We start from the raw sequence: 26,978 nt of genomic DNA on the forward strand, positions 1-26,978 counted from the left end.
ATGAACTAGGTACCTTGTCATTCGCACTAGCAGGGTCTGCATGGGTAGTTACAGTGCAAAACTTTAGTGCATGCTGCAATTCACATCCTAAATGCCACAATGCAGGGTCATGTAGACAAGCTCTACATTAATGGAAACTATATACTTTTTAGTTTGCACCAGCCGTGTCCATATGGGGGCGTTATAGCACAGCATGCTAGTGCACCCTGCAGTTCACATCCGTGTGTGTCTGAACTGCAGGGCCATGGAGACATAGCAGGTGCAACACCTGCTTTTGCTAATGTGCCTTTCTCTCACAACTTTGCTAATACAGTTTAGTCATGGCCTGCATCATTCCTGCTACTTCAGTTCAGGTACTATGTTTTTAAAGCAGTTGTTAATTCAAAAGATCTAAATGCTATTTGTATTTCATGTATCCTTGTCTTCCATAAAATCTAGGTTTTAATGGTCAGCTAAAGATTATATAGAACATGGAATTGGCTTAGGAAAATTTGATTTCTAGAAAGTACATTAAATTCCTTTGTGTAAATGAAAACAGAATGACCACCAGCAAACTGATTTGCATACTTTTTAATTGAAAGAGGTCAGTCTTCAATGTATTGCTTTTACATGTGTACATAAGAACTTGAATTAAAACAGTGTGCAAAAGTATCATGTTAGATAACTAATCCTTCAGATTTATATTGAATTCTCCCTTGCTGCCCTATTACAAGACTAACAAAAATCAAACAAAACATACACACCTTACAAAACAATCCCTTTCCGTAATACTGCTCTGAACAGAATTTAACTTGCAGTGATTGTAGGCCATATTCCAACAGCAGAACTTTACAAAGTTTTCGGTATGTTACCTGCTTTGAAATTCATAAACAGCAAACACAGGTTGCCCATTTGGGTAACATATTTATTCAAAAGTTTATCAAATCTGAGTAAAAGCTTTGTTTAAGGTATTGAGAGACCACTTTTTAAAAGGTCCACTAAGTTCACCCAAAGTTACTGCCAGAGATCTAGTGCTGCATATGGATCACTGCAGTTAGTGTAATAACCCTGATTCAACAATCATGGGGAAAAGTCACCGCTGAAACATTCTGATGCTGCCACTTCACATTGTCTCATCCGTTTTTTCTCCTGTACATTCCTTTTAGCTTTGAACATTCAAGGCCACAGTTTCTTGCTCCACAAATCCAGTCCCGGCATACTTTCAAGTGTGCAACAAACCTATTTGAAAGAAAACAGGATAATTACGGTAACACTAACTTATGTGTCCCCAATGATTTTTTTTTTTAACCAAGGAGGAACTAAGTGGTGAAGAACAGCATGCAAAGAATCCAGAACGAGACCGTTTTGAGGACAATGCTACTAATATTTTTTTAAGGTTGAGTGTGATGGTAGTGACTCCTAGCCCAGTTAAATTCCAAGACAAGTAAAGGTCTGAACGAATTCTCTCACTGACGTCAACCACTTTCCACCTATGTCAGAGTGCTGGATTAGGTTCGTAAAATAATTAACACTTACGCATGTCCAAAATTAATGAGAGAAGAAGCATAGTGCTATTATCATTTTAAACTGAATTGGAATTCTCTCCTGCAACTCAAATGTAGAGTCACAAATAAAAAGTTTTCTTTAGACAAAAATAGTTTGCTGCTGCCAACATGGTCACCACTTTATAACATACAGAGATCAGACAGTCCGTGCCCCAAAGTGCTTGAGCAAAAGTGGGCCAAATCCTTTGCTGTTCATAGTTTTCACTGCTGTTTGAAGCAGTCAAAGTTTTTTCTTTGACAGCTTTTATAAATCTTTGTTACGTGCATACAATCAAACTTTCTTTATGCACTAAAATTCATTACTGTTGGGGTTCGATAATAGCTAACGGTTATCCTGTGTCTTCAACAATCTTCGTTCATTTGCAATAATATCTGGACGCAGGGTTGGGAATTTTGGGATGAAATGGTTTTTCACTGAAAATACCGATTCATCACGACCAAAACATTACATGGGAAAGGTTTGGATTTGACCAACCTTTTGCTGGGAAGGTGCTTGGATCCAGGATGGAATTTCTGGTCAAAACAAGGGCGGAGGGGGGAGAGAGGAAGACACACGTACACTACCCCAAAGTAGCCAATAGCCCTGGTGGTTAGGGCACTTATATGGCAGGCCCAGGTGCAGTTCCCTGCTCTGCCTAATTTGGAGGCAGATTCCAAATGCCTAAGGGCCATTGGGACTGGAAATGTCTTAGACATTAGAAGCCAGGAATTGCCATACTGGATTATACCCTAGATCCATCTAGTCTAGCATCCTGTCTCACAGCAGATTGTGCCAGATGCTTCAGAGGTACATCATGACGGATAGCTAAACATGACCCTAAACTTGGCAGGCTATCAGGATCTCCTTCCAGAGAACGGCTGTGTAATCCTGCAGTGCCACAATACCCTGACCCCTAACAACTATTACTGCAGCATTTAACTTCTGGCAGATTTCCCCGAGTATGCTAAATGAGGCATTCTGTGCATTAGAAACTACTGTTGTTAGCTACTTTTTTAAAGTGGTCTCAAAACACATCTGCCTCCTTAAAATGTGGTAATAATTAACAACAGAAAAATGCCACTTTTACTATAAACAGAGGATAACAAAATTCAGCTACTGTATAACTTTACATACCTATGCTAATACAGGGTTTAAGCCTGCAAAGCCAGCGTAATGCCACTTATGTCAAGGAAGCTACTCACATGAAATAAGGGATTTCAGGATCAGGTCCTTAGGAAAACAATTTGGCCCCCAAATTAAATTCTGTGAAAACAAGCTTCTATAAATCTTAAGACTAATAGGAGTGTTTGAACAGCTACAATACATTTTTTTCTTAGTTCAAAAGTTGCAGCAGGAAGAACCTGAAAGTGAAAAGATGCAATAGTTTTACTTTTAGTATTTCTCTCAGTTTGGACAAGAGGCAGTGTGACAATTAAACTGTCCAGTTAACATTTTTTCTTGTCTAATGATCTGGGATGTTTTTTCTAATGGGGTAAAGAAATGTACTTACCTTTGTCATTTTCAAAGGCTAATGTTTTAAAACTTCAGGGTCCTTGTGTATAAGAAAATTACAGCACTCATTCAAAACCCTTTTGCTAATACAACATATCATATATATTAATGTATGTATGAGCTGGCCATTCTGAATAGCTCTCTTGAATTCTTCAGACTGTGACTGGAAAGGCAATTTTTCAAAGTTTGAGAGAAGAATTTATATCTTATCTGTGACTTTGATATTACTTCACAAAGGTAAGAGTGGCAAACATGCTTATATTGTTGATCTGCCTGATTCATTAATTTGCAAATATAAGATCAGTTAGCAGAATTTATTGATTTGTGATGTCAATGAGAGTATGACCGAGAAAGAGCACAGATTATCAAATTGAGATAATCTAGCATTTATCTGAGTGAATATACTCATTCCTCATGTTGGTAGCTTCACTAGTATGTAAGTAACTGTTACCTGAACAAATTATGTCCAGCTGTCAAGATTGATAAGTGGTAGCATTGTTGTAAAAGGCTGGCAATGTTTATCTAAAACAACCCTACTCTGTTAGCAGATGTTGATCCTGATGGGAAAGGGTTATATGAGTTCTGTTGACTCACAGAGGCAGGTGACTTCTGTCATCGGGATATAAATGAGGTGGGAAGTAGCTTGCTAGGAAGCGAGGATCTAGGGAGTGCAAAAAGCACTACTGAAAAAGGAACACCAACAGGAGAAGGTTTAAGCTAATATATATCTTATTGCTGTTTCTTTGGTAATAAAACCAAACCTCCGGACGGGGGAGATTCTAGACTTCATATAGCATATGGACTCTGTTTGTACAGCAGGTCAGGAAAAGTGCCTGCTCACAATTGCATGCAAAAACCTATTCATGTGTGTAACTTTTTTATGTGCTACTAGGTCTACATTGCAAGAGTGGGTTGATTTTGTCAAATGTTTTCAAGCATGACACTTTGCAAAATCCCATCCTTTCATTTTTCTCTTTGGCTGCTCACCACTTGCTTAACTTTGATCAAAACTGAGGGAGTAAGATCCCCAGAAACAATAGCTCTGTTCTGGTAAGTGAGGCTGTTACCAAACCTGGTACTTCTGGTGGTCTGGCTCTCCCTGTGCCCACAAATGGCCTCTACATACAACTTTCCAGAACTGCCCGTAACTGGGTATTCAGCTATCTCAGCTCCTGATTCTGCCTTTTATAAGGTTGCAGTACAGGTCCTATCTCTCCAAGGTGCCTACAGTGGTTAACCCCAACATAGCAGAAACCATACCCAAATCTAGAGCCTTTTCGTTCCCTTCCATCTGCCTTCCTCCTCACAATAAAATGCTTGGGGAGGGACATGGGACAAAGATCTTTTAAAAAGTGATTTGGACTGGAGTGTGGATCATCATTACAAAGGGGTGACCCTAAAGCTCTGGTGATCCAGCCATGAAATTCAAGAGGCAATCCATCTCATATTAGGCTTGATCTCATTAGGCCTTCCTTTCCTTTATTTAAGAACTTATGTTAACCTCTTGTCTAGGGTAAATGTTATTAAACAAATACAATTAATTTGATCATGATCATTGCACAATCATAATGATTTCATTACATACCCATATTTCACATAACCTCTAACTTCAGTTTGTCTCTTTTTTAGAATCGCTGTGCCTAAAGCACTGGACCTGCTAATAAACTGTTATGGGGATTGGTAATATTGCAGGACAAGCTGCCTGGTTTTGGTGACAAAAATTAATCAATCGGTAAGTCATGCACCAATCTTTCTTCATCTTCTCCTGATTTATTCCATTTGACCTAATCTGCCTTTGTTAGGCCAATGTGCCAGAAAAGTATCAAAGGATGATTCACTACCATACCTAGAAGTAAATCCTGCCCTCACCTGGTGTGATTCTGCTGGAGGCAGGATTTTGGGGAAGCAGTGCAAGGAATTGGTCAGATACTAAGATATTAGAGTGATGGATGATGGATTTAAAAAAAAACCTGTATGGGATGGCATAGAGTAGCACACCATGGAGCCCACCGCTGTGGGGGACTGGAATCTTTGCATGGCTGTGTGCCAAAGAGGTGTGTGGAGGCCTGGAAGGTCAGGCATGGGGCTAAAGGATCCAGAGCTATGCAGATCCTCTGCCAACAGAGAGGGGGATTTTAGGACTGTGGAAGTTACTTCAGTCATTAGGCTGGAATAGACTCTGTGGAGCAGCCCTCCAGTGGACAATTCTTCTCCCTTCATGGAGATCACCAGCTGAGTTGTGGAGAGAGTATTTCCCTGTGAAGGAATCTTAACTCACCTGATCGTCAATTAAATGGAATCTATATTTCACAGTCACAGTAGTCGGAAGAGCAGAGTTTTTTGCCTAGTGTGATATTTCTCTACTGAGTTTGTCTGCCATAGGAGTGAGCTAAAGGGAAACATTACTGAAGAGATTATGAAGTCCTATTACAGTCATCAAATGCTATTTATAACCTTACTATTTAAGCCAAGGACATAAAAACAGATTAAATATATTTTAATAAAGAGTTTAGTCAATGTTTAGCTGTTTAGTGATATTTTCCAGAGTGAAGAGAATTTTTGCTGCACTATAGGGCATACAGGGATATTTTAGCATGATAGTCTGGTTTTTTTAATCCTGTGCAACTCTAATGGGTTGGCATAGATGTAACAGAGCAAAATGTATCTGAGCCTCTGCAATTAAGCTACCAAAAGCACAGAATAGGGCTATCAAATGAATGTTTCAAATATAGCTATAGGCTGCTAGACCAAGTTAGTAATTTACAGTGGCAGATATTAAATGGTGTGTGAATGAAACAATTAACCAGCATATTCAAATCTTGCCTCTCTATTCAATTGGATAATCAATCTTTCAAACTTAATTTGAACCTAAACCTCAGTGATGGAAAACAAAGGGAGGCAAATCTTGTCTAGATCTTATAAATGCAGTCATTCTGCTCACTAAAAAACACCAACAAGCATGTAACAGTTCAGCTGCTGAAGTATAATACCAGCTTTTAAAAAAAAAAGTCATGCTATTTTTGCTAATTCTGTCTTTGAAGTTGCTGTTCCTCCCAGGTCATAACAATGCAGAGGAAATGAAATGTCTCTGTGTTTTATCCAGCATTATATTCCTTCTAATTCCTGATATAACCCTGAAAGAAAGGGAGAGTTTAGAATTGTGCATACCTGGCCTACTCTGTTCAAGCCACCATTCAGCCTCTTCCTCCCAGTTGACAATTTCATTTTGGTAAAGTCAGAATTTTAAACCTCTGAGCATCCACCAAATGGTGGGATTTTTATTTGTTAAAATCTATCTGAGATCTTTTACAGAATGGTTAATCTCTTAACAAAACCTTAGGAGGAAAATGCACTTAACTGGTCATATGAAAAAAGCATGGTTTGAAAATCTGAAAGGCTAAATTCTGACCAATTTTTCTCTACCTGTCAGTCTCAGCTAAAAGAGAAATTGACCTTCCTAGATTAGGATCTCCACAGATTTCCAAAACTTGAATTGTGTTTCTGTACAGACTTAACACAGCTGCTAGTTTGTTTAAATTGCTTGTTTATTGTATAACACAATATTCTATGTGACACTGAGAATGAAAAGGAGAAATAGCCAGAAAAATGGACATTCATTGCATACCATCATTTCCTCATAATGAACCCCTGAAAACTCTCAACTGCGTTTTTTAAAGGAGGTGGCAGGCAACAGACATACGTTTCCATGCCTGTGAGGAGGAAGGGAGTTTATAATTAGCATAGCTTAACAGAAAAATGTAGCCATCTCTCTGCAGTGTTTGCTTATCTGGAACTCTGGGTTTCCCAAATAAACCTAATCCATTGCTATGAAGATTCAACACCCTTGTGAAGTGTTAGAGACAAGAGATCCAAGCTGACCAAATCAACAGGCTAAGCGGCTGTAAACAAATGGCTTGCTTCTTCCAGTTTAGAACTCCTGGTTGCAATCTGAAATGGAATATTAATATAGTCCCTAGTCCAAAAGAAATGATGTCTTTAGGTGAAGGATTAGACTGGATTAACTCCTTTGACCATATATATATATTATATCTTGCTAAATTGCCCTTCTTCCCTCTTATTAAAACAAGCTGGTGAGTTAGAGTGTATTTGCGTAGCAAAGAACTCTAACATGATAAATGTGAAAACGTCTTAAATAAATTTGCTCTTAAAATCACTTGTGCTCTGAGGTTTTTAACAGATGAAAAAAGCTCAGAGTTCAAGCATTTTTTACTCCAAACTCAATCTCCATTGATTTCCTATGCCTCATTTATCTTTGACTCACATTAACAACAGTAACTTTTGGACATCTTTTAAAACATCTGCCTCCATTCCTGCAATATACAACTAAATTTGTTCTTTCTCGAAAATCTCATGGGGCCAAGTGGCAAACCAGTGCATGGAGATCTTTGACAGGCTGTAGCTACTGTCTTTGAGGGATCAGTCCAGCTCACTTTGAATTCTTATAATAGCTTGAACTGGAATAGAATAGTATCTCTACCTGGACTATATTTTGGCTAAGATTTTCAAAGCCAAGCAAGGGATGTAAACACCCAATTCCCTTTCATTATAATGGGAATTGGGCCTCAAAATCACTTATACAAGCTCTCAAATTCTCAGCCATTGCTCGTAAGCCTTCTATTACCATTGATGGTAGGAAATACCAACTATAGTGTGACAGATATGGCAATTTCCTGCCATATCCTGGACAAACCTTGTTAAATTAAGTTTAAGTATCTTTGGTGTTCACTTTGTATTAAAAATGCAAAGGTTATGTATTAGTGTGGGGTTGTATATAATTTCTCTGGGGTCAGAGGTGGCCAGTGTGAACTTGGGAAGCGTTATGAGCTTCAGAGGACTATTTTAAACAATGAGTTGGACAAACAAAGTTAAGTGGGGTGCCCTGGAAATACATGGGGAGAGGAGGAATGCAAATTACCACCTCTGGTTATATAAAGACCCAACCTTTTGAAATTTCACCCTGAGGAGAGGACCATTGTCTGGCTGGTTACCTATTCACGGTGTCTGCAGATGTGTGCACCTTGGAGGACTAGTATTGAAGAATGAGAATTGTGAAGAAATAAAAAGAAGATTCAGATTAGCTGCTACAGCATTCAGAAAACCACAAGACGTGGAAGGCTAAAGACATTTTAATGAAAATCAGCACATATGAGACAACTGCCATGCTGATAATGCTGTATGGGTCGGAATGCTGGAGTATGAGAAAAGCCAAGGAACTAAAGATATTGACTGCACAAATGAGCGGGCTTAGTGGAATACTGACAGATTCAAGCCTGCAGAAAATAAAAAATGAAGATGTGAAAACAAAATGGCGAGGGCAAGAAATAATGCTGTTCTGGGAGCTTCAGGAAAGATAACTGCGATGGATTGGACCTCTGTCAAGAATGGACCCAGAAAGGTTATCACACATGGCTACACATGAGTGAGTGAGGAACTAGAAACCGAGGAAGATCAAGAATGCACTGGATAAATGTGGTGAAGAAACATATAAAACAAAAATGTGTAAAGATGAATGAAGCCGTGAGGCTGATACAAGCCAGAGAGTGGAGGAAAGGTTTGCTTCGCCCCACTGGCATTGCTGAGATGACCGGTAGGAACCAAAGAGAGAAGAGTTCTGGGGCTGTCAGTGGGACAGTTACACCCTCCTAATACCTATTGTGCCTGTTTTACAGATAAAGGAAACTCTGGCCCAAATGAGTTAAATGACCATGTACACACAGCAGGTCAGGGGCAGAGAAAAGAGCCTAATTCCCTATCCAATGCCTTTGTCCAGTGGACCACACTGCCTCTCATATAAACAGGGAACTTATTTTTAGAAGGCACTTTGTGTGTATATAACTCTGCTATTTAAAGGATCTCAAAATAATTTGCAAAGGCCCCCAGTTTACAGATGGGACAGAGTCCATGGCAGAATGTGGAACAAAACCTAGAGTCTTATTCTCTGCTCTAAACTGATGACATTATAACAAGCTTTCAATTTATATAGCTGTATGCAAATAATAAGAAATCTCTTGGCTTTCATAAATGTAATGTTGTTTAGTGCTAATGGCTAAAGAGAGCTAACATTTGTAATCCTACACTGAAGTGCAAGCAAACTGAGCAATGCCTTTGACCCTGATCTGGGATTTAAATATGGCATAAAATATTGAATCACAGATTTTTGAGCAGGACTTTGTTCATAAAAAGGAATTAACAATAGTGCATTGATACTAAAAAAATTCATATTATGCTGATACTATATATTATATAAATACATTATTTTTCTACTAAATATTTTTGCTGACTAAGATAACCTCATGATGAGTCACATCTAATTTTCAGGCAGGTACAAAGAGAAGAACAGTTATACAATCACATTCCAGTGGACTTCAAGTATAACACAGAGCCTAGAACACAACCTAAAATAGCGGATGACATTGAGCAATTGCAATTCAATTCAGTTTACATAGATTGGCTTCTTAAAATATGTATTCAATTTAAATAGGACAGGAAGCTTTTTCAAGCTGCTTGGTGCTGTAACTCCTAAACCCTGCCATCTACATGGATGGATAGAGACCAAGCGGAGTTCTCTGACTAAATCAAATATAGTAGAGTCCTCGAAGGCCCCATTTCTGCAGTCCATACAAGTCTGTAAATCCCTCTGAAGCTAATGGGAGTTTTGCATGAGTAGCAGCTGTAGTATTAGGCCTTTAATTGGGAAGCCTTAAAGACAGACTATTGTCCTAATTGAGAACAAAATCTGGAAACACTTAAAATTAGATAAAATATTAGATTTTAAAAGAATGCCAAATCACTGCATTTCATATAGCTATTTGATACATCTGGATTAAACAACCCGGCTTTAGAAGGCCACACATTAAACACCATTTATTTGGCACAGGCTAAATTCATCTCCATTAAGTGGAGTTTATACTAATAATGTCCTGATTAAGCAACCCTTAACCACTCCCTATGATTCAGCTTAAAACATCCTGAAAAAGTAGGTGTCCTCATCAAGGGATGTATACAGAGATTTTCTCCTGACTAGGAGAAAAGGACGGACAATTGGAAAACTAGTCTTTCCATAGAGCATCATTTCAAATAAGTATCAATCACTAACAAGTTCCTTTTTATCTGTGCAAGAACAGAAAGATGATGAAAAGAAAGGCAGGCTGCTAAGCTTCGTATATACACTCACTTTATTTCACCACTAGTCCACCTTGTACAGCCCTTACTTTTCCTCTCTGCAAATATAACAGTATGCAAAATGCAGGGGAAAAAAGCAAGATGACAAACTTTGTAAAATGAAGTCCATTAATTAAGAGAAAAATATCTGGACTGGAACTTTTGCTACAGAGGCCATGAGCGTAATCCGCGAAACAAGCAGTGTTCTTCATGTACCCGCACACTGAATTTAAAGAACAATTAAGCAGTGGTGGTGATAGGCTTTCACATGAATGTGACAAAGTCTTCTGTGCATAGAAAGACGATGCTGTCGACCTGAGGGCTTGAGTAGTGGGATTGGATTTAGAAGAAAATAGAGGAAATCCTTAAAGGTGATTTTGCAAGATGCAGAAGGATGAAAAAACAAAACCAGAATATAATATGTTAATCATAATGGGCCTGTTCCTGCCCTCACAGAAGACCTTAGTTAAACTCCCATGTACTTCAACAGAAGCAGGATTGGAACCAAGTTATGATTTTAGGTTTAATGGAAAAAGTAATGCCTATGTATTGGTCAATTCTGTTAGCAACTCTGTGACTCACCTTGCTGAGTTTTCTGTGAATTGTTCAGTGCCACATGCTTTTGGGCCCATGCAGATGACGCAGGAGGCTTCCTACACCCATGGCTATCTCAGGGTAACTCAGAGTTCAGAGTTTCCTGTGCCATCCCTCCTAGGAAATCACCCTCCAACCTCATTCACGGGTGTTTCACAGCATGGTAAGATAAGTCTGATACAGAAGAATTCCCATAGGTGATGCTCTGAGTACATTCAGAGGGGTTTCTGCAGGAGTAACAATGAGCTTGTTGCCTTTGCCTTCTTTAGTGCCCCTTAACGCATTCTCCAGGTTTTGCTCAGCTCTGTTTTAGGAAGCAGAGGGGACACTATGATTCTATAAAAAACCCGAGAATTCTGTGGCACTTTAAAGACTAACAAATTTATTTGGGCATAAGCTTTCGTGGGCAGAAATCCACTTCGTCAGATGCATGATTATATATTAACACCAATTTTCATTGTACATGGTATCCATCATCCTGAAAGATCCCAATGCACCTTCTAGACAAGTGGTTCTCAAACAGGGGTATACATACCCCTGGGGATAGGCAGAGTTCTTCTAGGAGGGTACATCAACTCATCTAGCTATTTGCCTAGTATTACAATAGGCTACATAAAAAGCACTAGCGAAGTCAGTACAAACTAAAATTTCATATAACGGTTTGTTTATACTGCTCTGTATACTATACACTGAAATACAAGTACAATATTTATATTTCAATTGTTTTATTTTATAATTATATGAAAAAATGAGAAAGTAAGCAATTTTTCAGTAACGGTGCTGTGACGCTTTTGTATGTTTGTCTAATTTTGTAAACAAGTAGTTTTTAAATGTTTTAAATGTGGGGTACCCAAGACAAATCAGATTCCTGAAAGGGGTACAGTAGTCTGGAAGAGCTGAGAGCCACTGTTCTAGACTGTTGACCACAGTCTGTTCTGTTCAATATAGAAAGCTTCGGTGGGAGTTATATACACATATCTGGGGAGATAATTATACCCTATATTCAAAGGGGTTACTCATCCATCATTTAAACACTGCCAATGATGGGGACTGAAAGTCTGCTCCTGTAACACTGCACAGCTTCTTGAAGAAGAAATGAAGAACAATTTCTCTACCTTAAGCTTCATGGAGAACACAGAACAACAAAATATAATTTACGCAAGCTGGGCCTGGTCAGAATACAACTAATAAAAAAAAATGTGTGGGATCTTTTAGGATCACCTCCTATTGATGTTAGTGGTAACTGGAGAGAGCTGAGCATTTACCAGGATTGAACTCTTAATTATTATGGATGGGCACTAGCACTATTTATTCTGTATTGACTCAGCAGGAAGAGTGCTATCTGCTGAACCTCTAAAAACACTTCCTGCACTTTTCCATGGAGGTCTCCTGTCCAGGAAACTACTGACCAAGTCTGCTCCCATAATAAAATGAGATTGCAGCTCAAGGTGATACACAACTCAGGGATTTGCATTATGGTAAAATTAATTTCTTCTTTAATAAGGACAAACCTATAATGAAAAGTAGTTTTAATATTTGTATCCTATTCAGAGAAGCCTGGTCTTAAAGGGCATTTTGTATATAATATACCTTCATGGCTGCTATTATGAATGTAACCTTTTTCCCCAAAAATTCTGTTGTGGTTTCCTCCTCTTCACCTTTGTAAATGCTAAAGATACTCAACTGATATTTCTACCAGGATCCTGAATTTTTTTATATTTTTTTTGTAAATTTACATTTTGCTGCTGTTTAGCTGAAAATCATATTAGTACATTTGGTAGCAGGTTTGCATTTAAAGTTTCTGTTTTCATTAAGTCAGACAAATATATTTCATTATATTGACTATACATATGGACTCCTGATTAAAAATAGTGAGTTTCTTAATGAATCGTTTTTCAACATTTTTAAAAATGCTAAGCCTTTGATAATTATCCTTATTGCATTTTCAATTGCTTAGCATCAATCAAAAGTACTACAATAAATTAAGTTCACTGAATGATTTACCTCCTACTAAAACTCTGCATTGCTGCTCATATGAAATCCTGCATTAGTTGCAAATAAGAGTTAATTGTATAGGTTTCATATTATCCAGGATGAATACAAATGGGCTTCTTTAAAGAAGGGTATTGATTCAAAATATTTATGCTGGCCAGACTCGAATTTCTGAGTATTTGACTGACTACTGTGGCCTTTCTAGGCCAGAGTGGTAAGCTGTGCCAGAGCTTAGGCAGTTTTAGGGTCTCATTACCAAAACTGTTGAGCTACCCTACATCTAATATAAGTCAACGGGAGCTTCATGGGTTCAGCACCTCCGAAAGGAAGTCTCTTAAGACCAATATTATATATACACACTAGTCAGTAGGGGACAACAGTACTGACAGTAGAACCAGTTCCTGCAATTCTGTATTTCCTTGTCAATGGACTAAAAGGGTTGCTCTGGTACACAGGAGGAGCACTGCAGGAATCAAACAACAATGAAATGTTGCATTCCGAAATCCGATTAGAGGAGTGTGTGTATACTTGAATTATGTCAGTGACAAGACATGCTGCCAAGCAAAGACCAGACAGCTGCTCACTGTGAGCCAGTAGCCCGAGTTTAGTGTCAGTCTGTTTTGAAACAACACAGAGAGCAGCGCTCTGTCTGCATTATGCACACAGAACCAAATTCTGTTCTCAGCTGAAGTCAATAGGGTTGCACACGCTTGCAGATGACGCAGGCAGTATCTCATCCCCAGGCATCGTGCACAGCTACAGACCCTGCCATATCCAGGTAGCAGGAAAGCCACCAGGTCACACAGGGGAGGATTTAATTTTAAAATGCTCTCTCTGTTTTCTGATCTACGTCCAGCTACAGTTGAGTCAGAGTGTAAACTACTAGCAGAGCTTAGCCATCCTTCCTTTCAGACTCCCTGCGGGCTGCAGTGTACACCAGACTTTGCACCAGGAACAAATGAAAATCTGTCCTGGAGTAGTAATAAATGCGACGCCAGGGGTGCAAACCCTGCAATCCCAAAATCGTTCCCTCCTCCCACCCCATGTTCAACATGAATGGGAGCAAAAATATTAGCCTATGCTATCCACATATAACATGGAACTATGGGGAGGGGGCTGTTTCTAGAACTGTTTTGAGGCAACATCTAAACATAGTGGTACATGGGGTAAGGGAGGCTAGGGACAGATCCCCTAAACTTCCAGTTCTGCAACTTCTGATGATGATGATAATACTGACCAATACTGACTTACAGCGCCTTTGAGCCGAGCAGTGCCCCCTTTGTCTGTCTCCAGCCTCCCTCCAGGGCCTCCGCCGCAGCCACCAGTTCCCTTCCCAGGAGCAGCAGAAGGTTTGGGGCACCTCATCGAGAGGCAGCAGCCCCCACGGACTCTGGCATTGGTGGGGCCATTTTGAGCACACGCTGTCACGCTGGGTGAAATCAGGTGAAATCAGGCCAGCCCAAGGCTCTGGGGAACCCCTCGCCATGGCCACCAAGAGAAACATAAGCCCACCAACTCTCGCCAGGGGTCTTTATTCCCTAGTCACTTGCTGAATGCATCTTGCTTGTTATTCCAAATACCCATCAAACACATCCAGCTCGCTGTCCGTGTCATAGAGCACCGAGCCAGGGTCTGACAGCACCCCCAAATCCACTAGCGCCTGGTCCATGTCTTCAGGCAGGAACACGATCCCTACATTGAGGACGATATACTCCATCAGGAAGGCATAGTAGAGAATCAGCACATTGACAAAGAACAAGCCCACGTAAAACATATAGGGCAGCACCAGCAGCGCATGGAAGGCCCAAGAGTCCAGCGAATCCAGATGTGCGGAAACTGCGGCGTGCATACAGCTGTGCAGAACTGCAGGCCCGCAGCTCTCCGGAGGCTGGGCCGGCTGCTTGGCGGCGGGCGGGCGGAGGGGCCGAAACAGCTGGCGCGGTCTCCAGCTGTGCAGGAAACCAGCTAAGCAACGGCAGACGTGCAGGGGGCAGCACACGACGCAGCGTCCGTCAAGACAGAGGGTAAAATCGGAAAGTTGGCATAAGTGCTAATGCCCCGAGTCCAGACCGAGAGGGGAGGGGAGAAGGGTCCTTCCACGGGCCCGCCGGCGGGGGGAACAAGGATGGCAAATCCCCGAGGAGACCGGCTGGATCCACTCCCCCTAAATTCCCGGGCAAGGACGTGGCCAGACTGGGCTTCAGAGGCGCCGCCGCAGCCCAACCTTTGGAAGAAGCGTCTTCAGGGGCATCTCCAGCCCGGCTGCTGCAGCCCTGCAGCTTCTCTGCCGCAAACTTTGGGAAATGAAGGTGCCGCTCGCTCTTGTTGTCAGGACTTGCCCGTAGCCAGCGAACCTCCCTCCGGCCTCCTCAGCAGGAACCCCCCCGCTCCCTTACCCCGCCTCCTCTTCCCCCCACTTCCAGGCTCCGCTCGCTGCCTGCCCGCATGCTGCTGCGGCGCAGCGCGGCTCGGCTCTTCATCCACGGTGGGTCCTTGCCACCATTGCAGCCTCTCCAGCGCAGACCGCCCACCCAAGCCCGCCTCCCTCTCAGGCTCTTGCTGATTGGCTCGAAGGAGGCACTGATTGACAGCAGGAGGCGGGCTGGTTGGTTTGTTTACATACAGCCATATCCCCTGTCAGCTGGGGTGGGCTCTGATGCGGGCTCGCTGTCGTTTTGATCCGGCTGCTTCAGTCAAGGCTCAGCAACAATACTTATTTGTTTAGATGTAGCTACCTTGTTGTCTGGAATAGTCGCACTGTTACACCCTGTTTTCCTTTCCAGCAACTTTACTATAAGGCTGACCTTAAAAACCATATACACATTTGGTTCTTGAGGCCAGTCTGTGCTCTTAGTCATCCTCAGACTTGTTTTCACAAGCACCTTGTTCTCTACTACTAGTCAATAGGATGAGAGGGGGCTTAGGGAGAAAGAGAGGCTAGAAATTATTAGGAGCTTTTATATTATATTGCTGTCTGATGGCCGGTTATTCCACTTCCTTTTACTTGATCTGATCACAAAGATCCCTTCTGAATTTGAAATCTGAGAGTCTTTTAAATGCTCTGTGATTATCAATGCTGTTGGTTCCCCTGAATTGTCAAAGGCATGAATAATAAAATATGGTAGTGTTCTTTTATAGCACGTTTCACTGGGAGGTAGGTAAACAATATTTAGGAATTAAACACCCATGACTAAAATGAAACCACTCTAGGGAAGAATTTGGCTTCTGTTTCACAGTACATAACAACAATGTACAACAGTTCAGGGCTGAAACTGCAGAGACAACTGTGCGTAAGTAAAATGTGAGTAACTGAGTTGGAATTTGGCCAGCAAACCAGGGCCCCATACCATATTCTGTGAAAAGTGCTATGGTATCTTATTAGCAGTAGTGGTCAATAATTCTACTTTAACATTATGTCTAACAATAAGACCTATAACAGGGTCCTTAACAGTATATTAGGCATTTATATAGTATTGACCAAGTCCTTGTCTATATTCAAAACGTTTGGCAAGAGATTGGTGCATAAGGAAGCTACATGAACAAAAGATTAAAATGTTGTCCCTTAGGAAGAACTTTCTGTTAAAAGTCTTTTGTTTTGTAGTAAGTCAAAATAAATCTTTTTTTTAACAGATTTTTGCCATTGAATGGAATGTCTGTGGTTTAGCTAGATCTAAGCTCAGGTAACAAATATCCACTCAAATGGGGGAGGAGGAATGAGAGAGAGAGATTGAGATTCAAAATATCACTTGCTCTGCAGAATCTTGCTGGATGTTGGGTGTATGCCAAATCTTCAGTTTATTCTGACCCTAACATTAGAGGGCATTAAAGTGAATAAACAGCAAGTCAGACATGGGTCATAATCATTTAGACCCCTCTCCTGCAAACACATAAGTATGTATTTAACTTCATGCATTTTTAGTTCTATTGAAACCCATGTGTATAAAATAAAGTTCATGTGTATGTTTTCCTTTGAAAGAAGAGAAAAGTTGTCAAAATAGAATATTCAGAGGAAGGTAGGAGAATTATACTTTTGCTCTGAAAACTGGAATTGTAGAAAGGGAAGAACAGAGAAAATACTTGATTTCATAAAAGGGACATTTCTGATTCTGGAGAGGCTTGTTTTCATTTTACTTGTTGTGTCACATCTACCACAGTTAAAAATAAGAAACTAAGACTTCATATGTACTCAGTTAGCTGGTCTTGTTCTCATTTTTCTGATTTGGAATATCATGGAAGGACACATTTCAAACTATGGAGAGGCAGTGTGGCCTACTGAATAGTGCACTAGACTGGGACTCAGGAGACATGATTATATTCCTGGCTCTTCTACTAGCCTGTTGAAGGTTCCTGGAGAAGTGACTTCACTTCTCTGTGCTTCATTCAACCCTCATTCAAACCTCCTTTGTAAAGTGCTTTGAGATCACTGATGAAATGTCATCTAAAACAGACGGGTTTAATTTTGCTTTTGCTTACAATCGCAGAAGTTAGAGTGTTTACAATAAGGGTTGTGGATTTAGACTCTGATGAGACCTTCCATGTTGTGTACTCCCTGGAGAAGCAGTACATTTGAAAACCATGCTTGTTTTCTCCCCATCTCTTGGGCCAAGCCCAGCTCTTTCCCAAACATGGGGTCGCCTACAAACTGTATCTCCCCAAAGGTGAGCCCTCCTACCGTTTCAGCTGAAGGGGCATTGCCGCATCAAACCCACTCCACTCCACTCCACTCCGCCCCGCCTCCCTCCCCGCAACGCTGGTCCCTCGTCTTCCCAGCCACCCAAACCCAAGGACTCCCTCAGGCCCGAGAGATCAACGATCTCATCATCGCTGACCTACGCTAGTAACAACAAACAGTAGACATGCGAGGTGCAGGCTGGGAGTTGTAGTTCACCCCAGTCTGGCCGTCGCAGGGAAGGGGGGCAGGAAGACTGCATTTCCCAGCGTGCCATGCGTGCGCATGCGCCTTTGTTTTCTTTTCCGGTTGCTGACTGCTGGGCCGGCCGGGTTTGTAAGTGTCATGGGTCGCTGCTGCCCCCCAGCCGTACGCTTGGGGTGAGGGGCGGCTAGAGCCCGCGGCCCTCAGCCTCCCCTTCGCCGCTAGTATGTTCGGCCGCTCCCGCAGCTGGGTGGGCGGCGGGCACGGTAAGGCCGCCCGCAACATCCACTCCCTGGACTATCTCAAGTAAGTACGGGGCCGTGGGGAGTGGGGTGTGTGTGTAGGGGGGCCCTGGCGACGAGTGGTGTGTGTGTAGGGGAGCCCTGGCGACGAGTGGGGTGTGTGTGTAGGGGGGCCCTGGCGACGAGTGGGGTGTGTGTGTGTAGGGGGGGCCTCCGGGGACCGCGGCGGGAAGTGGGGTGTGTGTGTGTGTAGGGGGGCCCCCGGGGACCGCGGCGGGGAGTGGGGTGTGTGTGTGTGTGTGTGTAGGGGGGCCCCCGGGGACCGCGGCGGACCGTGCTGGTGGGGGGAGGGGGAAGCGGGGTTTGGGGGAGGTGGGGCCAAGGAGCCACTCGGGGGGCGGGTCAGAGACCCTAGGGGACAAAGATGCGGGGGGAGGCCGTGGTGTTTGGGGTGCTTGTGTGGGGCTGAGTGAGCTCGGGTTGAAGGGGGTTTGCTTTGTATCAGGGTTCCTGGGACATGAGAGGGGCTCAGGGCTTCACTTGGGCGGAAGGGATCTGTGGGCCTCTGTGGCAAGCGGGTCTTGGGGGCTGGGACCTCTCTGGTGGAGTTGGGGTGTGAGGACTGGGAGGTTGCTTCTGGAATGCTGCAATGCATGGGGGGCTCCAGACTCAGGTGCTGACAAGGTTTTTAATGAGTTGAGTGGGTTTTGTGGCTGTGGAAAACTAATGACAACTGGAGGAGTTTCACTCAGGACTGCTATTGTAAACGTGTACCAAGGATGCTCCCTATTGTCTTACATTTCTCTGGGAATATTCCTGTAACACAGCATGAAAACACAAAATGTGGATTTTATAATGCAATAAGCTTGTTTTGCAGAACAAAATCGAAAAGTTGGTAACCCTAGAGTACCACTGCTGTAGAGATAGGGTGATACAGTTAGCTGGGGCATGGAAGTGTTGAGAGAATGGCCCAAGGTTATACTACAAGTAACACAGAGGGTTTGAAAATATGATCTACTAGCCAGAGGACTAAATTTACTGGTGGGGAGGCAGGAGTGGGGAAGAAGTGTCTTTCAGCAAATCTCAGAGGTCAGTGCCTCTGGTTAGAGACCTCAATCCCCATTTCCAGGTGCTGGTAGAGAGAGAGAGGCAATGGGGCTTGCGTGGAAATTCATTTTTAAGTATTATTCTCTGGCCAGGGGGTGTCTAATGAATATGAAGTTCCTGCACTGTAACTGTCTGCTGGAAAGGAGAAATAGTTTTCTTCTTGCCCAACCTTCCTAGATCCTGGGGGGAAGTAAGGAGGGCGGGGGGCTGGCGATGACATGTTGTTTACTCCTTCCCCAGGCTCCTGGCTGCTGTAAGAAAATCAGTGACGTTAAGATTCTTCTCCCTATTGAATAACTGAAGTGCTGGACTCTACCATAACTCAAAATTTTCCCAAGTCATGATGGAGTGAATTTGACCAATTCTTGATGCCCCTATATGGTTGAAAAGCTTTGAAATTGAATAGTTTGTTAATTTCACATTGGCAGTTTGGGAAAGCTGCAAATGCAGTACCTGAATTGCCTTTGGTAGACTGAGACACAACACCTCCTCCGTTTACTTTTGAAAAGTTTTCATTGCAACAGTACAGCCTAGAATTTTAAAAAAATGAAAGCTTAAATGTTGCTGTAATCAGGATGGATTGATTTAAATCAAGGCAATTTAAATCACCAAGAGAAAAGCATTTATTTAAATCAAGTTTCCCCACTGATACTTCTTCACATATTTCTTAAACAATGGTGCAAATCTGATCACTAAAGCATGTTAATTTACAACTCAGTACAGCATTTTACAACATTTATGAGAGTATACTTTGTGTAATTTTTTAGATAACTTGATTTTTTTATTAATTTAGGAAATAGTACATAATACTCATTACATGTGTCAAACAGCAGTTAATTAGGAATAAGAACTAAATCACACACACAAACACAATAGCACTTACATTTTATTAAACTAAATGTTAAATGTTACATAAATGTTTCACATTTGCAATTGCAGTAGTCTCCTGACTTGCCGGCTGATGGCTGTCCTTAAACTCTTTTTTTTTTTAATTTTCAAATTTTATTAACTCTAACAGACAAGTTATCACAATACTAAACGTACACTGCCCTTAAACAACTAGCTTTCATCTTCCCCGCTGTCATTTTTATTCATAGACTGAAACAGAAATACAAGTTTTCCTGCTTTTTCAACTCCCAGTCGATTTCTTAGCTTTGAGTGAATAATACCAAATGATGAAAATATTCTCTGTGTGCCTGCAGAGGAAGCTACTGCTGTGAAAAGCTGGCTTAGCAACTGAGGGAACTCTGTTTCAAGGTGCCTGGCTAATGATTTCCACCAATTCTGGGGAGTGACTTTGTTCAAAACATCATCAGTAAACATGTACTGTTTAAATGGTTCTGCTCCAGCCCCAACATTTATTCTGACTGGCCTAACTGAGGTGTGATTTTGAGATGCCCATGCCATGGCAGTGTCATCTTCTTCAGAAGTTCAGCATCTACCTTTGTATCTGGGGTTGAGAATGTTCGCAAGAAAATGAGGTGGAGTTAGTGCTTGATCCATTCACTTCTTTATTGCCTGCAGTTTAACTTTCTGGTATTTCTTTCTTCAATGTCTCTTGAAGTGCCTTCCAAATTTTCACAGCATCAGTAATGCAGCAATCATTTCTCTGAAATTTGTTTAAGGCTATGGATATAGGCTTCAGTATACTGAGAATATCGTCTACATTCCTCTTTAATCCAATGTTAGATACTTTGGATGAGATACTTTCATCTATTTTATCATGGTTTCCTGCACAAAGGTTTATGAGAATAGGCCAGTTCTTAATAAATTGTTCAAAACAATCAACTACAGAATTCCATCGAACATCTTGAGGGAGAATTAGTTTGGATCCTCCTGCTCTCTTTAGTGAAGCTGAAGCAAAATGGTTGTTATCGGAAGTATTTTGTGACTTCAAGAACATTTTCTTTTATTCCTGGGGAAGACGTACTTAAGTCTTTGACTAAAAGATGCATTAAATGGACACTGCAGCCATATGTTATTAAGGAGCATCCTTCTGTTTCTTCTAAGTATCTTGTCATCTTTGCCACGTTTGCAGCATTGTCAGTGACAAAACTGCACACATTACAGCTTGGGAATTTACTTGTTAAATCACACTTATACTAAAAGGCATAGAGAGAGTCTTGAAGAATGATGCATTGCAAAGTGAATTATTTAAGTTACTAACCAGTTGATCCACATTGTTCTTCAGACATATCCACATCAGTTTTCCCCAATAAGCAGTTATCATTATGTTTCATTCTTGCAACTAGGCCCTGCATCTCCTTCTTGCACAGCTTACACTTGACACATTTTCCTTTTTTAGCCAGGGAAGGAATTTCTTCAAAATATTCCCAGATACGGTTCCTCTTACACCCAGAAGCCATGACAATTTTTCTGTCGCAAAAGTGAGGGGGAATATAGGAAGCTGTGTGTGTACTGAATAATGTCTTTCCTTTTTCTTTCCAGTCTACTCTGCTGTTCCTTTCTACTCTTCCTCCATCCTTTGTGTGTCTGTCTTTAAGACAGTGTCTTAACTAACTCTTGCCTTGCTTGGCCCAGCTCCATCACCACATAAGTGCAGAACAACAAGAGTCCTATCCAGCCTGTGTCTTTCTTTGCACCTGTGCCTTTAGTCTGCTGAGAAACTGAAACAAACAAAAACTGAAAGCCCAGAACTTTCAAGAAGCATGAGCTGGTAGTTAGGCTGGACAGACTAGAGCCATTAATTCATTTTTATGAGACTGTAAGTGTAGGTTTAGCATTTTTGTGATGAGATTTAATTGTAATTGTTGTTTTTTAAATGAGAGAGAAATTCAGTATATTATTGATGATTTAAAAAAAATCCAATTTAAATAAAATTACGATATTATTTTTTTAAAAATTCATTGATTTTTATCCACCCTGACTGTAATTGTTGTTTGCAGTGTTTGTTGTAGCTGTGTGGGTTCCAGGATGTTAGAGGGACAAGAGTATGTTAATCCAACAAAAGATATTACCTTGTCGCTGTAATTAATGGTTTTTAAATTCTCATTTGCCAGGAGAAGCTTTCTACTTGCCAGTGATGAATAGGTGAATGGATTTTTCAAGATTAAATAATATTAACATATTCTAACTTGAGAAATCTGGCCTGCCTCTTTCCATCTCAGTCCTTTTACTGAGTGTAGGTATCATTTTAGCAAGCACCATACTGAAAAGAGAAGCTGTCTTGAGAAATCTGGCCTGCCTCTTTCCATCTCAGTCCTTTTACTGAGTGTAGGTATCATTTTAGCAAGCACCATACTGAAAAGAGAAGCTGTCACTTCATTCTTCTGAGGCCTTCATATCCTTATACATAATATTTTAGATGGATAAACCTTGGAGGTATCAGAAATTAAGGTTTTCCAGCAGCTCGACCATGGCTATGAAACTACCATGCACTGGATACTAGAATCTTGTCTGGAAGTACTATGGTAGTTTTTTACATTAGCTTCCCACAGAAACATCTCTGAAGATTATGAATTATGCTTAGGACACACTCCCTCACCCCTTTATAAGACAAATAGGGAGGCAACAGTCTTTGTGATTTTGATTATACTCAGATATCACGGTGATGGACGTATTAAACAGCAGCATGACAGATATTTCATCTGAAGCATACATTTCAATTTCTTTAAATAGAAGGCTCCTGATATACTTCAGGAAATTATAGCGTGATCTGTCTTATCAGGAAACCGGAAGTGAGTTTCATATATGAGCTACCCATTCATCCTTGTAAAATGTCTTAAATTACACCTTTAGACATGGAAGCATAAGCGTTGGTCTTTTCCTGATGGTTGTGGAGTTTTCTAAGTACTATGTGGTAGATCTGTTCTTGCTTATCAGTCAATTGATAGCTACTAAATGACTTCTGAAATTAGTTTATTTGTGGCGTATAATCATGCTAACACATCTTGAGTTAGTGGTGTTTGCCAAACTGATCACATTTATTGTTTTTGATGATCACACCATCCATTGAGAGCAAGGACCCAGTTCTTGGCACTCATCACCATCTGTATTAGAGTCATCTAATCGTGATAAGTTTTACTCATGTGAATAGTCTTTGCCTCATAGAAAGTCTCATTGAAGTCAAAAGGATTCCTCTTATGAGTAAGGATTTGCATGATCAGATCCTTAATTGATAAGCATATTTAGTGCCACTGATGGTGTTATATATGCTGTGTATCTTCCTATTTGTAAACTGGAACAAGCAGGCACTAAGTAACTATTGCTGCATGGATATTATCCATATCAACTAATCCATACCACAGTTTGACATGATCAGCACTCTATTCTGAGGAGAGATGTATAAGCATTAAAGGGAAGTTGCAGGTCAGGACTGAAGAGCATTGGCAGAGTTGTGTGTCAGAATGTTGCCTTACAGCTTGCTGTGCTGTAGTATACTTAACTCTGGGCAGTATTCATAAGGTTCTGTATTTTCATGAGCATGACTCATGCATAGTTTATAAAAGCCCCTCATTTCTTGACTGCCAAGGTGGTTTGCAGCTTTGTTGGGTTCAAAGCTACAAACAGGATTTGTTTCACTTTTTCATGTTGATATATTGGGAGATGCATTATATGTAAACAGTTGTACATAACTGCTTGTGTCAGCTACACATTTTAGAACTTAAAATAAATATTTTTAAAAGTTTTAAGAAGTCAGACTTCCTGACTGCAATTCTTGTGTGGCCTAGAGTAGGGGAGTTGGGAGCTGAGATTTGCAGGCACTGCAGCTGGAAGAGAAGTAGGTGATCATCAGCAAGTGACTCATCTGTGTGTCAGTTTACTAATCTGTAAAACAGGTTCCCTAAACAACAGGAGCGTTCTGAAATTTAATTATTGTAAATTGTTTTGTGTCTCTGAATGCAGATTATTTTGCTTGTTTCACTTAAATTGGAGAAGAACACGGATATGATCAACTGTCTATTCAGAGTCATACTAAGTCATTCTGTAGTATGTTTCATGTTTGGATTAGTTTGTAACTTAAACTGTAAAGCAACATCAGGAGGGTGGTATCTAGAATTTTAAAAATAAAACTTTTTCTTGGTGGAAAGGTAGGGTGAGCTATTGGATGGTGTTTGATTTACAAATTAATTGATTATGAACGAGTATGTTATAATGTATGTATGATTTTGTTCAGTCATTTATGCAGATTTGTCCTGTGTGTGGATCTATGATCATCTAAGATTTGGTCTCCCTTTCTATTTTCTGCTGAGTTTATAGCAGCTCTGTTGTGTTGTAGGGTAACCTTCTGAGTAAAGCCTATTATCTTCCTTTACTTCCAATCTCCCTCTCTGAAAATGAGCCTCCAGTAAGGCAGCACAGAATATGGTTGTTGGACATCCCTGCCACCTTTCCTTTCCATGTTTGTTTTCGCTGCTGTAGAGTGCTTTCCCATTTCTTTTCCTAAAATGCTAATTTCTATCTGAAAACATACCTTCTGATTTTGTTTTTTAGAGAAACTTCCCAATGAATGATACTTTATATCATCAGGCATGTTAATTTATTATTTAAGATAAGCATACTATTTATTTCTAGTGGGGCCACAACATGTTAGGCACTGTACAATAGTAAAGTAAGTCCCATTTCTGGCCCAGAACAGCTTGTAGTCAAAACGGCTTATCGTTATGCATACTTACCAACATGTGGCCTGATTCTGCTCCCAGTGACTCCTGGGGATAGGTGGGTTTAGACCTATAGAGTTTGACTTAAATTAAAAAAAAAAATTTTTTTTAAGGACTCAAAAGGTTCTAGAATGGCAGATCTGAAGTATTCTTTACCAGAGAACAAGTATGGTGTAGACAGCAATAATGCAAGCTTCCTCAGACAGACATGGCTGTGACTCAGCTTTGATCTGGAAACATCAATTTTAGGAATGAAAGAGCTAATTTGGTGGCTCAGTCTTTTCTTCGTTACTTTCTGAACTGAGGGATGTGGGGCCTGTACTATGCCAGCTTTTGGTTTGTGATGGGGACTGCTTATTTTTAATGGTAGTGCCTGGAGGCTCTAGTCGGGATCAAGATGTTGAGTGCGGTACAAACACATAGTAAGACAGTCCCTGCCCTGAAGAGCATGCACTCTAGTTTAAGACCAGATATAATAAGCAGACATAATGTACCAGTAGAATGAATGGAGGAAGGAGAATGGTGAGGGTAATGGTGAGAGCAACACCAGCTTACGTAAGTTTTTCATGCACTAAATGGCTTCAGTTATTTTTAGTTTTAAAATATTAAAACGAAAAACTCACTAATCCCCCTACTGGTCTCCTGCTTCACCATTGTTAGTTAACTTACAGCCATGATGGTAGAAGCTGTGTTTTGAGACCTGCTTGATCATCATCTCTAGTCTATTCATAATGTTTCTATGAACATACTTTTCCTGACCCCTTTGGATCATGTCATCCCCAACTTCCCTTACTCCTTCAGTTTCAAGCCTCCTGTCCTCATTTTTAGGTCCCTTCATAACTTACTATTCCATTATCTTACCATGTCACCTTCAAACCTTCGTCTCCACTATAATCACCCATTTGTCGACCTTTCCTGCAAGTATCTTTGATTTTATCAACATACTGCCCTTTACTCATAGATTATAGATTTAATAGATTCCAAGGCCAGAAGGATCAATTATGATTATCTAGTCTGACCTCCCATGCAACCCTATCCATAGAACTTCCCCCAAAATAATTCCTAGAGTATATCTTTTAGAAAAACATCCAATCCTGACTTAAATATTGCCAGTGATAGAGAATAATTTGGTACTGTTCTAATGGTTAATTACCCTCATTGTTAAAAATGTACATCTTATTTCCAGGCTGAATTTTCTAGCTTCAATTTCCAACCATTGGATTATGCTAGATCTTTCTCTGCTAGACTGAAGAGCCCATTATTAAATGTTTGTTTCCCATGTAGGTATTTACAGACTTACCAAGTCATCCCTTAACCTTCTCTTTGTTAAAAGAAATCGATTGAATCTATCACTATGAGGCATGTTTGCTAATCCTTTAATCTTTCTCAAGGCTCTTCTCTGAGCCCTTTCCTATTTGTCAACATTCTTCTTGAATTTTGACACCAGAACTGGACACAGTATTCCAGCAGTAGTGCCAGAATACCGAGGCAAAAATATGCTGTTTTCCTGAAAGATACTTGGAAGTAGATGCTCAGGCTAGGATCATCTGGGAGCTTAGAGCATTGTACATGGGTCTCTTTGTCTACAAGAACATTTTATTTCATGGCAAACTGAGGTGTGACTTTACCTTGCCTTAATATTCCATGGACTACCTGTCTGTGTGGACCCTGCTGTTGTACATTATACAATTACAAAATACTTATCAGGCTTTCAAACAGAATTTCCCTAACATAACGTACGTTGTGTTTTTCTGCTTTTCTTCAAGCCATCCCTGACTAGCATCATCAATTAAGAATTCAAACTAAGGTGCATTCCATGCACCATTCTATTGGGTGTCTTGATGCAGTATATATTCCAGCTAAATCTACATGCCACCTGCTAGAATTAACCTCACGGGTATTTACATCTCTCCCCAGACACGGTAACTAAACTTATCCACTCCGCTTTCTGTTCTCTTTTTCTCTTCCTTTTCCCAAAACCAGCCGTAACCTACTCACTTATGAAACCCACCAGATTACAACAAATATATAGAATAGTCTACATAATTACATTGTTATAATAATCCTTTTTATTGTATAAATGGTGTTTGTCACCATTCCAGTAAGTTAGTTTTGTTTGCCGCTTCCTGTTGCTTATTTATCTGTACTCATTGCTCCACTCCACCTGCAATGTCACTTTTAAAATAAACAAAAGCAATTATTTTCTAAATCCGCCTATTACATCAGGGGGAAAAAATCAAGTTGTTTCTTTCCTGGGTTATAGTAATAACTGTGGGGAAAATAGGTGAGTAGAGAATATTTGAAAACGATTGTGAAAATCACAGCCAAACA

General features: G+C 40.7%; 2 protein-coding genes across 7 annotated transcripts in view; one reads left to right on the forward strand and one right to left on the reverse strand.

Moving 5' to 3' along the window:
- Window positions 1-555: 555 nt before the first annotated feature.
- Window positions 556-15,255, reverse strand: DEXI (Dexi homolog). Its single transcript, XM_067551307.1, has 2 exons — window positions 14,056-15,255; window positions 556-1,218 (listed from the first exon to the last, which is right to left on the reverse strand). Exon 1 carries the CDS (start codon window positions 14,651-14,653, stop codon window positions 14,372-14,374), a length of 282 nt encoding a protein of 93 aa, XP_067407408.1. The 5' UTR covers window positions 14,654-15,255; the 3' UTR covers window positions 556-1,218; window positions 14,056-14,371.
- Window positions 15,256-17,808: 2,553 nt separating this feature from the next.
- The window catches only part of CLEC16A (C-type lectin domain containing 16A), a 166,881-nt gene continuing 157,711 nt past the window's right edge, over window positions 17,809-26,978 (forward strand). For all 6 annotated transcript variants that reach the window (XM_067551308.1, XM_067551311.1, XM_067551309.1 and 3 more), the window contains exon 1: window positions 17,809-17,983. In XM_067551308.1, coding sequence (XP_067407409.1) covers window positions 17,904-17,983 — 80 coding nt within the window. In that variant the 5' untranslated portion in view covers window positions 17,809-17,903. The remainder of the gene's footprint in view (window positions 17,984-26,978) is intronic.

The sequence above is a fragment of the Emydura macquarii genome, unplaced genomic scaffold (assembly GCF_026122565.2).
Source record: "Emydura macquarii macquarii isolate MOO-44397 ecotype Brisbane River unplaced genomic scaffold, CSIRO-AGI_Emac_v2 contig_1348, whole genome shotgun sequence".
Classification (NCBI taxonomy): domain Eukaryota; kingdom Metazoa; phylum Chordata; order Testudines; family Chelidae; genus Emydura; species Emydura macquarii.

Excerpts from the sequence above, each read along its gene's own strand:
- DEXI (XM_067551307.1), bottom strand. The coding sequence starts at position 14,653 with ATGCACGCCGCAGTTTCCGCACATCTGGATTCGCTGGACTCTTGGGCC.